Source organism: Mobula hypostoma, chromosome 5 (assembly GCF_963921235.1).
Source record: "Mobula hypostoma chromosome 5, sMobHyp1.1, whole genome shotgun sequence".
Taxonomy (NCBI): Eukaryota; Metazoa; Chordata; class Chondrichthyes; order Myliobatiformes; family Myliobatidae; genus Mobula; species Mobula hypostoma.
This window is the reverse complement of record NC_086101.1, coordinates 124201585-124219779: the sequence shown is the minus strand read 5'-3', so window position 1 is coordinate 124219779 and position 18195 is coordinate 124201585. Positions and strand designations below refer to the sequence as shown.

The window sequence follows — 18195 nt, the reverse complement described above, 5'->3', positions numbered from 1 at the left end:
TGGGCTGCCTATTCCTCCCCTAATACATCAGCTGCCAAGGCCATGGCATCAAAAACATATGGGCTCATTCAACCGAACAACACCTCTTAGAATGCAGCCAACATTCAGCAGAGCTTTTGCTGAAATCAGGACAGAGAGAGACTGCAGATGCTGGAAATCCGGAGCAACGCGCAAAATGCTGGAGGAACTCAGTGGGTGAGGCAGCACCTATGGAGGGAGGTGGGCAGTCAGTCAGTCTATGAGTTGACAGTCTTCTTCTGTCCTGGGGAACAGTGAGTTAACAGTCTGTTTCACGATTAAGGCTTTAAAAGCAAAGAAATGTTACTCTGCGTAATCAAGAAGGTGATTGCCAGGTACCATTCATTCATCTTCACTTCCACTTGCATTCAGCTTTCTGATGGTGCCCTTTTTTTTAGCAGTTGATGGGCATTCTAGGGATTGAATGCTCCCACAGTGCTGATCTCAAATGACCCCCAGCAACCCCTATGTTTGAGAGAAGTTAAAGGAAACAAACTCTTTTCTGACTCCTGCAGCCATCAGGCACAGACTCTCAATCTGCCTATAAAATGACAGGGAGGAGAAGGCACTGGATGACATTGGTTGCAGCTTAGTAGTCACTCACTAGTTGCTCCAAACAGGCCCAGAGTACAGCTCATGCAGCAGGAACACCTTACACTGGTCAGGCCAGCCAGAACACTGAGGCAGGAATCTGGTTTTAGTCTGACACACTGCACTGACATCAATTCTGCAGAGCCAACCAGACAGGGAACTAAAAGCAAAGGAGGCACTTACCGGCTACTCAGACATCGCCGCAGTGAGTATGAAGCACCTCCAGCACAGGTCCGTGAGCAATCACTCCACTGGCCCCAGGCATCCCACTGTGAATCTCCATCCTCCTCTGAGTGAGCTGTCTGCCAACTCTGAAAGACACAGGACCATTTTTAGCCAAAAACATTCAAGACAACAGATACCATAGCAGAGAACATCCATGAAAATTACATCCCCAGCTTCATGTAAGATTGAGTGTTTGGTGGATATTTAGCCCTGGAGGTAGATTATGCATAATTAAAAATAAAAAGAAATTGTTTTTCTCACAGTACGTGCATCGTTCATAGGCAATTCAAGTCCTTTAATGTGATATTTTAATTAGATTAGATCCCAATGCTAGAGATCAGTGTTTATTTCAGTATTTCTTTCTTTTATGAAGGGGCTTTAAGTTTCAGATGAAACATTTAATGCAGCAAATAATGTTTCTGAATAAACAAAGTGTGAAGGAGTCATAACAAAAGGCTAATGTTTGATGGAGGTCAGTGCAAATTTGTCAACACAATTTACATTACGTCACATTTTCAAGTCTTGCCCTTCATTTTCTCTTCCAACCATCGGTTCCATCTCAGCCATATTCAAAGGCAATGAGAGTGTGGTAGAAGTAGAGGTACAGTTGGGATGATGAGGGCGGGAGTTGAAGGTAGAAAGGGGTGCAGATTGGGCTTAGGTCGGATTGGGAAAGCGGTGTGAGGTGGGGTTGCGTCGAGGTTGTGGTGTAGTTGCAGTGGCAGATGAGTAACACAAGGTGCAAGTTGGGTTTTTTGGGGGGATTGTTTGGGACAAGGAATGGGTTTAGGACTGGAGGTGAGATTTGAGGAAGGATTGGGTTTGGGTGGTGACCGAGTGGAGAGGGATGCAGTGTCGGTTTCGGTTGAGTTGGGACTGAATGGACATTGTGGGTGGGTGTAACTATACAAAATGAGGATGAAAAGTCGATCTGCTCAGATCTTAGTGCTTCTATCTAGCTGTTCACAGTTAAGATGTAGAGACACTAGTTACTCTGAGCATTGGGCAAGGAACCACAACATTTTGCAGATTTTATTATCAGTCATATCATTTACAAACTACATGATGCTGCATTTCCAAAACATCTCAGAAAAATACAACTATTTACCTAGGAGAAACTACATAAATACATAAGAAGAATATGGGAAGTATAAGCATGAGTAGAGCACCTGGTGCTATGAGTGTCACTTTACTGCATAAACTCTGAGTTCCTTAATACTGAAAAATCTATCAGTCTCTATCTTGAATCTGGTTAGCAAATAAACTTCCATAATCATCTTGGATAGAGATTTTTAAATGTTTTCCATCCTCTAGGTGAAGAAAATACTTCTCATCTCTGAGTTCTGGTCCAGAGGAGAGACCTTAAATGGCTTAAGTTCATAGTTCTTTAAAAGTGGCAACATCGTTAAGGAGGGTGGAGAAGAAAGCACATGGAATGCTTGCCTTCGAAGATGTGGGATGTTGTGCTGCAACTTCATAAAACGCTGGTTAAAGCACACCTGGAGTATTGTATGTTGGTTGAGGTCATCACATGATAAGAAGGTGTGGTTCCACTGTAGGGAGTGCAGAGGAGATTCAACAGGATTTTGCGGGATTGGACAATTTGAGTTACAGAGCAAGATTGGAAAGGCTGGGATTGGTTTTTCTGGAGTAAAGGTGACTGAGGGAGTGACCTGATAGAAGTAAATAAAATTATAGGAGCCATTTGTACAGAGCATGTACTCTTTCTTTCCCATGGTAAAGGCATTAAAAACAAGAGGACATAGATTTCTTGTGAAAAGAAGGAATTTTGAGGGAAAGTGGTTGATATCTGAAACTTGCTGTCAGAGAAGATAGTGCAATTAAATACAATCACAATACTTCAGAGAAATTCCAACAGGCACCCAAACAGACATGATATGGAAGGACATAGATTAAATGGGATTAGTATAGAAGGACAAAATGATCAGATGGACTGAAAGGATCATTTCTGTGCTACACAACTCTCTGACTATCACTGTCCTGAATGGCTGGCCCCTCATTTTACGGATCTGATCCCTGCTTCTAGATATCCATTCAGGGGAACCACTATGCCCCCATCTGTCTCATCAAGCCCATTTGAACTTTGTTGTATCATTGACAATACCCCATCCTTGCAAATATAAGAGAGATTGGAGACAATCTACTTGGGACAAACCTACCAACACCACATGGTCTATTTCAGGGCCACAAAGTATCTCTAACTGGAGGTTTGGAAATGGATGCCAATGATACCAGACCGCACAGCTTTTCATTGGAGTGTTTGTCAGTTCTATTGAGTGAATAGGGATAAAGGTCACTCAGTAGAAGAGGCCTAACTTTGAATTCTTGGAGGCAGTTTCAAAGTGGAACATAACCTCTTATTGCATTAATCTAGAAATGTACTGTAAAAATGAATTCAGTCAAATATTTTGAAGGTGAACCTATAAAGATACTATTAAAAAGATGAGGTTCAATGTTGGCTGCAGGAAGTATGTAGAGTCTCTGGAATCCAGCATTTTATATTCACAGATTATGTAAAAATACACTTCAGCACACTGAGTCCATGTCATCACCAAGGTTCCACTGGCATTAATGGTACACTAAACCCATGTTATCATTCCATCAGATTCAAAAATCCAAGTTACAAAGGGTCTTGGGAGTCCTTGTGCAGGATTTCCTAAAAGTTAACTTCCAGGTTGTGCCAGTGCTAAGGAAGGCAAATGCAATATTAAAATTCTTTTCGATAGGACTTGAATATAAAAGCAAAGATATGTTGCTGAGCACAAACACAAGAGGTTCTACTGCAGCTGGAAACGCAGAGGAACACGCATAAATGCGAGAGGAACTCAGCAGGTCAGGCAGCATCTATGGAACTGAATAAACAGTTAGCAATTCGAGCTGAGACTTGATGAAGGGTCTCGGCCCGTAACATCGATTGTTTATTAATTTCCATAGATGTTGCCTCACCTGTTGAGTTCCTCCAGTATCTTGTGTGTGTTTATATTATGCTGAGGCTTAATAAGGCATTGGTCAAACAGCACTTGGAGTATTGTGAGCAGTTTTAGGCCCCATATCAAAGGAAGGATGTGTTGGCATTAGAAAGGATCCAGAGATGTTCACAAGAATGATCCTGTGAATGAAAGGGTTAATGTGTGAGGATGTTTTGATGGCTCTGAGTAGGTACTCATTAGAATTTAGAAGAATGAAATGGAGTCTCATTGAAACCTACCGAATATTGAAAGTCCTAGATAGGGTGGATGTGGAGAGGACGTTTCTTATAGACGGTGAGTCTAGGACCAGAGGGCACAGCCTCAGAATACAAGGATGTCCCTTTTGAACAGGAATGAGGAAGAATTTCAGAAACACAAGAAATTCTGCAGATGCTGAATGTTGGATGAACTCAGCAGGTTAGGTAGCATCTATACAAATGAATAAACAGCCAGCGTTTCAGTCTGAGACCCTTCTTCAGGACTGCAATTGATTATTAACCGGAAGGTGGTGAACTTGTGGAATTCATTTCTACAGATGGCTGTGAAGGCCAAGTATTTAAAACGGAGTTTGATAGACTATTGATGAGTAAAGTGTCAAAGGGAAAAGGCAGGAAAATGGTGTTGAAAAGGATAACAAATCAGCCATGATGGAGTGATGGAGAAAACTCAATGGGCTTGTTGGCCTAACGCTGCTCCTACAGTATGTCTTCTGGTTTTTTGGTCTCAGGATTTGGGATCTACTAAAGATGGATAAAAACACTGTGATAGATGAAAGGGATCTGGAAATACAGGTACATAATTCATTGAAAATGGCATCACAGGTAGATAGGGTTGTAAAGAAATTTTTTAGTACATTGGCCTTCATAAATCAATGAGTTGAGTACGGAAGATGGGACGTTATGTTGAAGTTGTACAAGATGTTGGTGAGGCCTAATCTGGAGTATTGTGTGCAGTTTTGGTCACCGATGTACCTACACGACAGATGTAAACAAGGTTGAAAGACTACAGAGAAAATTTCCAACAATGTAGCCAGGTCTGGACAACCTGAGTTATAAGGAAAGATTGAATACATTAGGGCTGTATTCTTTAGAGCGTAGAAGATTGAAAAGAGTTTTTGATAGAGGTATACAAAATTATGAGGGCTATAGATAGGGTAAACGCAAGCAGGCTTTTTCCACTGAGGTTGGGTGGAACTGCATCAGAGGTTTTGGGTTAAGGATTAAAAGGTGAACAGTTTAAGCGAAACATGAGGGGAATCTTCTTCACTCAACAGGGTCGTAAGAGTGTGGAATGAGCTGCCAGCACAAGTGGCCCATGCAATCTCGATTTCAACATTAAGAGAAGTTTGAATAGGTACATGAATAGTAGGGTATGGAGGACTATAGTTCTGGTTCATGTCGCTGAGAATGGGCAGATTAAATAGTCTTTGGCATGGACTAGATGTGCTGAAAGGGCTTGTTTCTGCGCTGTACTTCTCTATGATTCTATGACACGGATAAATAAAGGTTATTAAAACACTTTCTCCTAGAACCTTTGAACATAATGGGTCTTTCAGTTCCAGAATGCCAATCGATTTCTTTCACAAATGGGCCACCTTTGCAAACCTGAGCCAACTTCCACTTCAGGGGTGCACAGGATGATGTCACAACATTCTGTGCGCAATGTTCCTTTTGGAATGTTGAAGCGGAACATGGATCATGTTGTCCGAGGAGTGTTTGTCACAGATGAATGCACTATTCCAAAATCTGAAACATCCTTCAAAGGCTGACTCCAGCTTCACCCAGGGAAAAAATGATCAGCAATGCCTATATTCACATGTTATAGAGGAACTTTGCAATTTTTACATGGATCGATCTATGCAGAAATATTCATAACAATTTTGAAACAAATATTTTGTTCTACAAATAAACTACACTGAATCAACACAACTGCAGGTGGTGTCGTCTAATGTATTTAAAAAAATACACTGTTACCTGTAGAGAGTTTAACTATGCATTCCTCCAAATAAACTTACACACATTTTCCAAGTACATACCATATCTTAATTGCAAACAGCAGTAGTTTCCCTCACTGTAATAGGGCAGCATTCCTAGGATTACAAAAACCTTCCTCCTCACTGCTGGAGCATGGCCCATTTTTTCCACTTGCTTGAGAAGCACAGAATCCATGCGACTACAGACTGAGGCTCATCTCTCTCTCGCCCTGCTTTCGATCCAATTGGGAATTAGTATACATGCCATGTCCCACAGCCTGAGGGTACTTTTGTATATTGTTTAAATTAGGATAATATAAAAGGGCAAATTATGGCATTTAAATCCATTACTTTAATTGGCTCGGAGCTGTCATTCAGAACAGATGAACAAACTCAGTTAATGTTCAATATGCATGATGCTTAGAATTATAACTTGGTTTTAATACTGAAAGATATGCAATGAACAGGGTAAGCTGAAATGTGATCCCCAATCTTGGCATGTTAACAGTATGCAGCTACACACCAACACTCTCTACTCTGTACTCACGTGTTTCTCTTCTCCATTGGCCACTTCCAAAGTTTCAGTGAGTCTCAATGCTCTCTGCAGTCATGGCCATTATCCGCTTCAGTGCCTATCACAGCATGCTGCCTTCCAATTCACTGCTCAGAGAGGTTTTCCATCAGTGAATCTGCAGTGCTTGACTGTACGATACAGCTCATCCACTTTATCATGAGTACAATACACATGGAGATTTTTTTCTCTACAGATATAGTTACTTTCAGAGAATAGAAGTATCAAGTGCCTGCAAATAGTCTCACAGCTTTATCTCTAAATATTCAATGAGCAGACATGAAGGTCCAAAAATATACCACTTTTACTCCATAAGACCATGAGACATCGAGCAGAATTAAGCCATTCAACCTGTTGGGTCTGCCCCAGCATTCGATCATGGCTGATTTATTTTTCCCCTCAACCCCATTCTCCTGCCTTCTCTCTGCAACCTTTGATGTCCTTAGTCATTCAAAAATAGCTGAGATTGTTAAATGTAACAAGGTGAGGGAGAAAATAGGTAGGTGAGGGAGGAGGGATGAAATGAGAAGTGGGGAGGTGATAGGGAAGAAGTAAAGGGCTGAAGAAGGGATCTGGTAGGATAGTGGACCATCGGAGAAAGGGAAGGAGAAGTGAACACCTGAGGGAGGTGATAGGCAGGTGAGGAGAAGAGATGGTGTAAGAGGGGACCAGGATGGGGGATGGAAAAAGATAAAGGGGATTGGGAGTAATTACTGGAATTTAGAGAAATTGTTACTCATACCATGTGGCTGGAGGCTATTAAGACAGAATACTGTATGAGGTATTGCTACTCCAACCTGAGGGTGGCCTCATCGTGACTGTACAGAAGGCCATGGGCTGACATATCAGAATGGAAAGTAGAATTAAACAAAGTGCTAGGAGGGAGGTCAGTGGGGAGGGACAAGTGGACAAGAGAGTCACATAGAGATAGATCCCATCAGGTTGGAGTAGCCTCCAACCTGTTGGCACTAACATTGATTTCTCTAATTTTCATTAATTATACTTCTCACCTCTTTTTTCCATCTCCCATTCCAGCTCCCTTCATCCTTTCTCTTCTCCTCACCTCCCCTCTGGTGACCCTCTTCTTTTCTTCTCTCTCATGTTCCACTGTCCTCTCCTATCAGATTCCTTCTACCTATCACCTTCCAGCTTCTCACCTCACTACCCCTCCCCCCCACTTAGTTTGACCTATCACCTGCCAGCCTGTACTCTTTCCACTCCCCGTACTTCCTTATTCTAGCTTCCCCTTTCCTTTCCAGTCCTGATGAAGGGCATTGACCTGAAATGTCAACTGTTTATTCGACTCCATAGATGCTGCCTGACCTGCTGAGTTCTTTCAGCATTTTGTGTGTGTTACTCTGGAAGAACCTTCTGTGCTTGTGATTTTGTTAAGGCTACAGGGAAAATCAATAGACGTACTATATTTAGATTTCCAGAAATATTGATAAGATATTACATCAAAAATAATTATAACAAATAAAACCTCATGGTGTAGGATGAAAAATATGCCATGGATAGAAGAGTGCCTGGCTAACATTAAACAGAGACTAGTTATAAATGTTTCTCCTTCTGGTTGGCATAATCTAATGAACTGTGTGTCACGACGATCATTACTGAGATACAGATAGTTACAGTATAGTGAATGGAATAAACATCGCTAGTTAAGTAAATTGCGAGGGAGCCAAATAAAGTATAAAAGGATATAGATAGGTAACAAGAATGAGCAGAGATCTGACAAATGGAGTATAATACAGAGAATTGTGAAATCTCTCCACTTTACCAGGGAAAAAAAAATCATTATCTACATGGTGAAAGATTATAGAGTTCTGAGATGCAGAAGGATGTAAACAACCCAGTGTAAGATTTGTAAAATGCTAGTATTCAAATACAGCAATAGTGTGGAAGACAAGCAAAGTGTTATGATCTGTTACTGGTAACTTGAAATCAGAGGTTATCCTTTAGTTATCTTGTGTGGTCCAGGTGACATCACATCGAGCAACGCATTGTGTTGGTCTCCGTGTTTAAGGAAAAGTGCTAATATATTGGAAACACTTGAGAGAAAGCTCCTAGACTGATAGATACAATTGGTGTTAGTTTCTACAAGAGTCTAGAGAGGCGACCTGACTGAAACAAAGATCCTGAGAAGTCTAGATGCAGTGGGTGGATAGAAGATGTTTCCACTTGTGGAACAATCTAGGACTAGAGGCATTCAGAGGATTTGCAAAATTTTTCTCTCAGAGGGTTTGTGAATCTTTGGATTTCTTTTTCTCAAATGGGGATTGAATATTACCAATATTTTTAAAGAAGAAGGAGGTGGATACATACTTAATAGATCAGGAATAAAAAAACATTCAAGGCAGCAAAGTGACAAAGCTAGCAGAGTTGCTGCCTCGAAGTGTTAGAAACATTGGGCCAAATCCTGACCTTGGCTACTGGCTATGTGATATTTGCAGGTTTTCTTTGTGACCGTATAGGTTTCGTCCAAGTATTCCAGTTTTTCCCTACAGCCCAAAGACATGTGGGTTGGGAGGTTAATTGCCCACTGTAAATTGTTTAGGTGTAGGTGAGTGCTATAATCTTGGAGGCTGTTGAGAACAAAGTTTGGCAAATTAAAATGGAGTTTATATAGGATTAGCATGAGTGGGTTGTTGTTGAGCAACATTGCCTCAGTGGATTGAAACTTCCACACTGCTTCTCTCCATGATTCTCTGATTCCACAACTCCAACAGGGGATAGATAGGAATGTAAGAGTTGAGGTCAATCACAGTTCTATTAAATAGTGCAGTAGGCTTGAGAGTCCAAGTGACCTACTCCTATTCCTAATTCATTTCTTCATAAGGATATCTCATTTTGGAATTAAACATTATGTTTCAACATACTAACACACTCACAGATCTCCAGAATTAAATCCACCTGTACCAACACAGAATGCATTCCTTCCCATGACAGTCACAGATGGAAGGAAAATCAAAGTCAGAAAAAAGACTTTTTTTTAATCTTGAATTCACTTTCTCAAGGAGCTGCACAGCTGTCCAGATCAAGAATGCTCATTCACCGAGATCCAAACCAGACGCATAGAGATCTAGCCTCAAGAATGACCGAATTCAACTGGAACAATCCTGACTCCAGATAAAGACCAACCATGAGGCTGACATAACATACGCCACAGCTTAGGGCTAATCAAAGCAAAGACACTTAAGACTAGCCCTTCCTGTGGCAGTGACTCCAAAGCCAAATCTTCTCCCCTTCATAACCAAACATCCTATTCCCTTCTCTTTGCTGGTGTCTCCATTTCCCAACAACTCCTGCCTAGATTCCCTTCCCTTTTTGATCACTTCTCAATTCTTCTCTTGATTTACCTCTCCTTCCTGACAATGCCACCCAGACTCCTCTCACATCCCTTAACATATTTATCCTGTGTGCATTATCCTGTCTTCCAGTGGACATTTACCAAATCACACAGCAGGGCTGCAAAGTATTCATACAAGACTACTGAGCGGCAGGCCAAATAGTTCTGTGCAGCTACTTCAGTCACTAAATAATCATCGTAAGCTGTAGACAGACAAGCTCTTCCCCCGGTATGTAATTGAATACGTCCATGCTGAGTGGTGGACAGCACACTAAGTATAACTAGGCAGAGACACAAGAGAGTGCAGATGCCAGGATTTGAAGCAACAAACGATCTGCTGGAGGAACTCAGTGGGTTGATCAGCATCCGTGGAGGAAAGGAATTGTTGATTTTTCGGGTCAAGACCCTGGATCTGGTTTCAACCTAAAACATTGCCAATTCTTTTCCTTCCACATATGCTGGTCGACCTGCTGAGATCCAACAGATTGTTTGTTTTGAAGTATAATCAGGCACCTGAGAACAAAGTATCGGCCTTACCTTGTTGAATTAGTGACAATTCCTCATGATGAGAATGCCTTTATGAAGAAAACAATACTTCATGTTGAATGAAAGAACAAACTTTGAACCCAAAGCTGAACAAACTCTAGTTCACAGATCTATTCTTCATACAATACTGCTATCTTTAAAAAGAGTCATTTGGAACTTAGGGATAAATGTCTCAAGGGGAACAATCACTAGATGACATGCGAATGCCAAATACTCAAGTTAGCAGTAGAGTGGAGGGGGGAGGTGGATGGTTGTGGGGTGATTACAGGGTTGTAAACACACAACATGCTACCTCAAGCATCTCACCTCCTTAGCTGTTTAGTTACTGATAGCTAATTCATTGTTGTTTTCTACATCAAGTATCCAGCTAAAAGTTTCAAGTGATCGTAAGTAGACATTCTAAAATGTCAGGATACATCTGGTTATAATGGAGTACATGCATTGCAAGTATTTCCAAGATCTAGTGCTCTCCCAGTGCATATGACAAATAAACTCTTCTTTGGCTTCCAGATGGGTACAGGTATCGATAATAACCGAGGTTTCAATGACAAACTCTGCCATCTTCTTCAGAGGTGATGTCTGAGCATGCCTAGAACAAAGGCCAAAGAACATAAAAGCCTCGTCTTCTCTCTACGTAAAGCACTAGATCCTTTATAACTTACCTCTACGGGGAGGAAGTTCAGCGCAAGTTTTGTTGCTTTGAATCATTGTGTAAAGAGAAGACAAGGCTTCTTTGTTCTTTGGCCTTCATTCTAGACATGCCCAGGCATCATCCCTGAAGAACGTGGCAGAGTTTGTCTTCGAAACGTCGGTTGTAATCAATACCTACACCCAGCTGGAAGCACAGCAAGAGTTTATTCATCAATTTTTCCACTTCAAAGAAAGAACATAACTCAAGAGGCCAAAACACGTACACACTGAGAGAAAACTCCTTTACCCAAAGAGTTGTAAGAATATGAAGTCATACACACAGGGAGTGGTTAATATGGGGATTAAGGGATATAGGTACTTTCGAAGTGAGCTTCAACGAATACAAGAGGGAGAAGGGAACAGGGATTACGCTGACTAAGATGGGGAAAGACAGAATGTGTCTTGAATGGGGCATAAACATCAAAATGGACAGGCTACATATGAACACCCAGATTAGGAGTGTGAATAGGTCCCTGAATCCTGCTTCATCTTTTAGTAAGATTGGAGCGGATCTGACGGTAACTTCGACTCCACATTTCCATTTATAGCCAGTAACCTTTCACAGTATGGTCTGTTTCTGTGCTCTACGTCCCATGTAACCCCACGTGACATCTCTAAGGAATCTGAATAAGCATTTCATGTTGAAAGTAGTATGCTAATTTTATTTACATTTTTATACAAATTCCACAAGTAATGCACCATCAAATTTGAGAACAAGCTCAGGAGGGTTTGTGGCTGCAAGATATTTCACCCAAATATTCTGTTAGTATTTGTGTTGAGGAATTCTGATTTGTGGTAGGATCCTTTACTCAAGGAGCAGTGAGAATGGGACCTCACATCAATGGGGAGTGTTTAACGTGAATAATATACAGTACATACAGCACATACATCCAAGTGGAGGCTTGACAGGAATAAGAGGTTTAGGGTCCTTTCATTGGGTTGTAGGGGTCCACAATGGAGTTCACTCTATGGCGCTGGATAAACTTCACAAGCAATGGAGATGCGGGTGGCATATTTTGTTATACATTCCACTGTACTGGTCAGTTCTCTGCATCGGAGTATAGTCCAATATGATCAGGCATAGTTCATTATGTTAGCTGTGTCTGAGAGCACTTCATTGCATTGAGAGTATAGTTGACTATTATAGGAAAGTATAATTGTTTTCAGACAGCTGTTGGACATTTACTTTGCTGAACTAAAGTTTACTCATTTGGGGTTCACTTCATTATGTTGGGATACTGTTCACTGTATTGGGGTACAGTTCTCTATGTTGGGATATTTTCAGCTGTGTTGGGTAGGTTCAGTTCATTCTGCTGGGATTTAGTTCACTGTGCTTTCCACCTTTGAGTACAGTTTATAGAACAGTACAGCACTGGACAGGCTGCTCAAGCCACAAAGTTCTGTCACTCTTGATGTCAATTTATCCTTTTTTCCCCTTCCTGACTATTGCACATATCCTTCCATTCCCTTCATATTCATGTGTCTACCAAAATTCCTCTTAAACTTCACCAAGCTGCCTGCTTCCTCTACTACCTCCAATCACTCTCTGTGTGAAATACTTGCCCCTTACATCACCCTTAAACTGCCCTCTCTCAATCCTTAAAAACATGTCCTCTGGTATTTGACGTTCCTAGTTGGGGGTCAAGATTCTGACTGTCTACTGTCTCTATGCCTCTCATAATTTTATGGACAGTAGCAAATTTTATTCCATTGCTTAAGAAGGAAATCGGATAAATCAAGCAATATTAGGGCAGTGAGCCTCATGTCAGTGGTAGGGAAGCTATTGAGGAAGGTACTGGGGATAGGACTTATGTGTATTTGGAAAAGTATGATCTGTTGAGAGACAGAGAAGGTCATGCCTTACAAGTTTGAATGTCTTGTGATGGTGTAACAAAGGTGCTTAATGCAGTGGCCGTCATCTACGTGGACTTTAAGCAAGGCATTTGATGAGGTCCTTCATGATAGGTTGATTTAGAAGATAAGGATGAACGGGGTGGACGTGGATTGTTTAGATTCAGAACTCAACTTATTAATGACCTGGATGTGGGGTAGAGGGATGGGTTGGCAAGTTTGCAGACGACACAAAGATTGGTGGTGTTGTAGATAGCGTAGAGGATTGTCGAAGATTGCGGAGAAACATTGATAGGATGCAGAAGTGGGCTGAGAAGTGGCAGATGGAGTTCAACCCAGGGAAGTGTGAGGTGGTACACTTTGGAAGGACAAACTCCAAGGCAGAGTACAAAGTAAATGGCAGGATACTTGGTAGTGTGGAGGAGCAGAGGGATCTGGGGGTGCATGTCCACAGATCCCTGAAAGTTGCCTCACAGGTAGATAGGGTAGTTAAGAAAGCTTATGGGGTGTTAGCTTTCATAAGTCGAGGGATAAAGTTTAAGAATCACAATGTAATGATGCAGCTCTATAAAACTCTGGTTAGGCCACAATTGAAGTACTGTGTCCAGTTCTGGTCGCCTCACTATAGGAAGGATGTGGAAGCATTGGAAAGGGTACAGAGGAGATCTACCAGGATGCTGACTGGTTTAGAGAGTATGCATTATGATCAGAGATTAAGGGAGCTAGGGCTTTACTCTTTGGAGAGGAGGAGGATGAGAGGAGACATGGTAGAGGTATACAAGATATTAAGAGGAATAGATAGAGTGGACAGTCAGCGCCTCTTCCCCAGGCCACCACTGCTCAATACAAGAGGACATAGCTTTAAGGTAAGGGGTGGGAAGTTCAAGAGGGATATTAGAGGAAGGTTTTTTACTCAGAGAGTGGTTGGTGTGTGGAATGCACTGCCTGAGTCAGTGGTGGAGGCAGATACACTCGTGAAGTTTAAGAGCCTACTGGACAGGTATATGGAGGAATTTAAGGTGGGGTGTTATATGGGAGGCAGGGTTTGAGGGTCAGCACAACATCGTGGGCCGAAGGGCCTGTAATGTGCTGTACTATTCTATGTTCTATAGAAGGCAGAGAAAAGGGGTGGCAGGCTACTATGCTGGCTGGAGTTCTGTGACCAGTGAAGTTTAAACGTTCAAAGTTTCATTTATTATCAAAACATGCATCCTTACACAACTCTGAAATTTGTCTTTCCAAATAGCCACAAAAAAAAAAGAAAGAACATGAAAGTCATTCAGAATCAAAATCAGGTTCACCATTACCGTCATATGTTGTGAAATTTGTTAACTTAGCAGCAGCAGTACGATGCAATAGATGCAACCTTTAAAATTCTGATAGTTTACTTGGAGGGTCTGTCGTTGAGTTTGTGCAGAGCCAAATTCCAATCGCAAACATTAATTTCTTGTCATGTGACAACTGTGCAAGTAAGTATAAAGTGAGAAAGCCTTTGCACTTTTTATCAGTACAACTGCGAAAGTCACTGACTGTACATTAAACATGTAGACTAAAGAAGTGTTAAGTTTTGAGGATGAGTTTTTTGAGAAAATGACAAAGATGATCAATAAGGGCAGGGCTGTTGATATTGATTCCCCATACTTTAGTAAGGCATTTGACGTGCCTCCAAAGATGACTGGTCCAGAAAGTTAACTCATGTGGGATCCACATGACTTGCAGACCTCAAACACAGGTTTATGCCCCAGCTGAAAGTCTGCATTCTCTTTGAGTAAAGTATTGCAGTTTCTTTCCCGAAGAGCCAGAAGCACCTCTCTCCCTGTAGGAATGCTCAACATTCCTGTCCATGCACCTTTCAGCAAAATATCCACAAATATTCCTACACTTCTCATTAACACTGCTGTTTCTGCTCTGGCTCCCAATATGAGTACTTATTCCCATCTAGTTCCCTCGTCACTCCACTCCTCCCAAAAAAAAAGCTTCTCATCTACTTTCCAATCATTTATTTGGACATCAGCATTACCTTCTGCTCACCATTCCAAGCTTTCTCTGCTATCCTCTTCCTACTCCTTTATCTCAGCCCACACTCAGCCTATTGCTCAACACATTTCACCTTCAAAGTCCTCTCTCTGTAATAATGAGAGATGATGGAGGAAAGGATTTGCATGGGTAAAATCTGTCCTGTTCTGCATTATATCCCACTACTCCCAGATGGTCTTAACCCTGCAGCCTCAGCTGAAATGGGACAGGCCCCCATGAGATATCCCTTGAACATGTGTCTTCAGAGACAGAAGGTTATCTTGGCTGATGAATCACCCTCAGTGCTCCCATCAATGTATACATTAAAGTTCAAAGTAAAAGTATTAACAAAATACATGTATGTTACCATGTACTACCCGGAGATACATTTTCTTGCAGGCATTTGCCACAAAAAATGTAAGAGTTTATGAAAAATTATACATAAGCAGACAAAACGCTGACGATCAACTAGTGTGCAAAAGGAGACAAACTGCCTGACCTGCTGGGCATGTCTTCCTGCTCCACATTTCACAATGCCTACATTATTTTGAGTAGATTGTTCTGTCTATGTTCTCACTCTTTAACTGCTTTCGTCCATTCATTGACTACACCACCCATGGTCTTTCTGGTTTTTATAAGAGATGTCCTCCCTCCTCACCTGTCTCCCACCCTGTCAAGTGTATTGTCATTTAACTACAGTATACAGATGTCAAACAAGACTGTGTTTCTCCAGAGCATGGTGTAAGGCACAGTACTATACAAAACACACATATAACACACAATAACTTAGGAAGGTAAGGATAAAATCTATAGATGAACCACATATAAATAAACGAACTAAAGTTTCAACCTTAAATATTGTAAGCTACAGAACAGATTAACACTTTGAATGCAATGCGGCAGGGAGTTCGGAAACCTAACGGCCCGAGGGAGGAAACTATTTCCCATACTGACCATTCTTGTCTTGATGCGTCAGAGTCTCCTGCCTGGGGGTAGAAAGTCAAAGATGCTGCCTGACCTGCGAAACAGCCTCTTCTGTTTTGGATTCAGATAACCAACAGTTTATTGCTATAATGGGTTTGAAAAGAGGGAAAGCTGATCCAGAAATCCTTTAGTGCCCTTTAAACTGTGGTAAGGGATCATTTTTAACATGCCTATTATTGTTTCAATTGAGGACCTCTACTAAAACTTCAGTCATACCCAAAATCACAAAGATCAGAGAAAATAAGGGACAAAAATAGAAGTGGGACTAATTTATTATCTCCATGGAGGACTAATCAAGAAATTTTTAAAAATATGATAACAAAGGGGTGGGAGGGATATCAATCTTTATATAAACAGGGCAAATCAAAGCTGAAAAAAAGAGTGAGTAGAATGCAATATGAAATGCTTTCTCAACAATAGGTCATGGAAGCAGTCTAGCTTTAACACTGTCTTGGGTAGTACAAGAGGATTAGATAGAAACTAGAAAATGATTCTCTAGAGAAACATAATCACAGTATAAGAGAATTTTATTTATGCAACTAGAACGATGAATTGAAATAAAGCTATTTGCATGGGTGTGAGACTAAAAGGTCCTAAAAGGTTAAAAAATTACTTGAAGGTCCTTGCCAACTGATAATAAAAAAAAAGGAGAATGTGTTTATAAAGCATATAATTCTCTGCAAACGGAGAAATAAAAGTGAAGCAGACAAGGTGATCTAGTCACAGTTAATTGAGGAAGAGCATTAGATTAAAAGAAGGGGGTGGCTGGGGTTGTAGAGTTACTCAGAGTAACAAGTCTGAGAAGTGGAAGAGTTTAAAAAGCAGCCATGAATTACCAAACCATTGTGAATGAGAGAGAAAATAGAGTGTAAGGGTACATCATCACGAAATTAAAAAATTAGATTTTATAGAATGATGTATAGAAGGAAAAAAAAGAATTGTGGGCTCCTTGGAGGCAGAACCAGCAGAAATTACATCGAAGTATAAACATTTACAGAAATATTTTATATCTGAATACATTGCAAATAGTGCTAAATGACAGAAGAAAGAGAAAATAGCAGGGGCACACACACACAGAATTCTGCAGGAGGAACACATTCTCCAGCTGATTCCTAGCCCGAGGTCTTAAAGGTTGAGGTGAGCAAACTCACAAGGAACAGCAATGAAAATGAGCTTTTCCTGCTCTGGATATTTCAGCTCCATTCTCAGCCATGGGGCACTGTCTATTTTTATCTTGAACATATAGAAAGCCAGACTCTAATCATAATCCCAATCCAAGTTCACAATTCTTGGCAGACGTGCAATGTATTTTCTCTGGGCAATTCTTCACTAGGAGGTAGCGTCTAGTCAGAGCGCAGCAAATATCATTCACTCATATATGGTCTTACCAGTCCTTTCATACACACCTTCCAACAACCCTAGGGCAGAGGAGATGAGCACTCTCACCTCAGTATAAATGTATTAATGATTACTTATTTTCAGCTATGGCGAAGCAGACAGTGCTGCAACAACCTTCTAATGTTACATTAACAAAGTTCTCTTGGGGAAACCTGTCGGCACCAGCTCAGCACCACAGTATTGGCTGTCCAGGAACAGAAATCAAAGCAGTAACTGAATTGAGTAAGCTAGGATAGCAACAACAAGAACAGCTATGCACCTTTTATATGATCAAACATGCCAATGGCACTCAAAAAAGGCAAAGCCCTTCCCTAGTGCTATTTGTCAGAGTTACCAATTTACCAGAAGGCTATCCCTTATGGAAGGAGGGGTAGGAATGAGAGAAACTGAGAGTGCCAGCTCTCAAATTTCACCCCATTTGAAATAACAAATCATCCTATAGTGACAATGACCCTGACAGCAAAGTAGTTACAGCTAAACTTCCACTTTATAAAATTCACAATTAGCAGTTAACCTTTTGCATACTTTGTGCTACATTACTATTATTTAAATAGCTTGAGCAGAAAACTTACACCTAAATGCCTGCACAACAGGTTTCAATATTTCCTTTCAAATGACCAGGGAAGAACAAAATTAAAATAAGAGTCCATCTCCTTTCCTTTGCCAGTGCTTCTGAAGGTGTATGGAGGATGTGCTGGCATGTGCAAAGTACTACTCTTCACACCACAACACAGTCAATGCACATTCGAAAACATTTACAGGGCAGAATTCTTTTACAGTTCTCATACCTAACTACCAACAGATGACAATTGCTTAATAACAGTCTTACTTTTAAACACTCAATAGAAAGTTTACTTAATTTGTGGAATATAAATGCGAAACTTTGCCAAGTAAATATAATGCTCGTAATAACCTGGACACTATACAAAAGCTGATATCAAACTCTCCAAAGTATTTTACAAAAAACGGTAAAGAATGTAGAAAAGAACTGTTA

General features: G+C 40.9%; 1 protein-coding gene across 1 annotated transcript in view; it reads right to left on the bottom strand.

The window, feature by feature from the left end:
• Window positions 1-18195, bottom strand: part of LOC134346985 (ADAMTS-like protein 1) — a 546173-nt gene that overhangs the window by 256825 nt on the left and 271153 nt on the right. The window contains exon 4 of the mRNA XM_063048923.1: window positions 793-920. Coding sequence (XP_062904993.1) covers window positions 793-920 — 128 coding nt within the window. The remainder of the gene's footprint in view (window positions 1-792; window positions 921-18195) is intronic.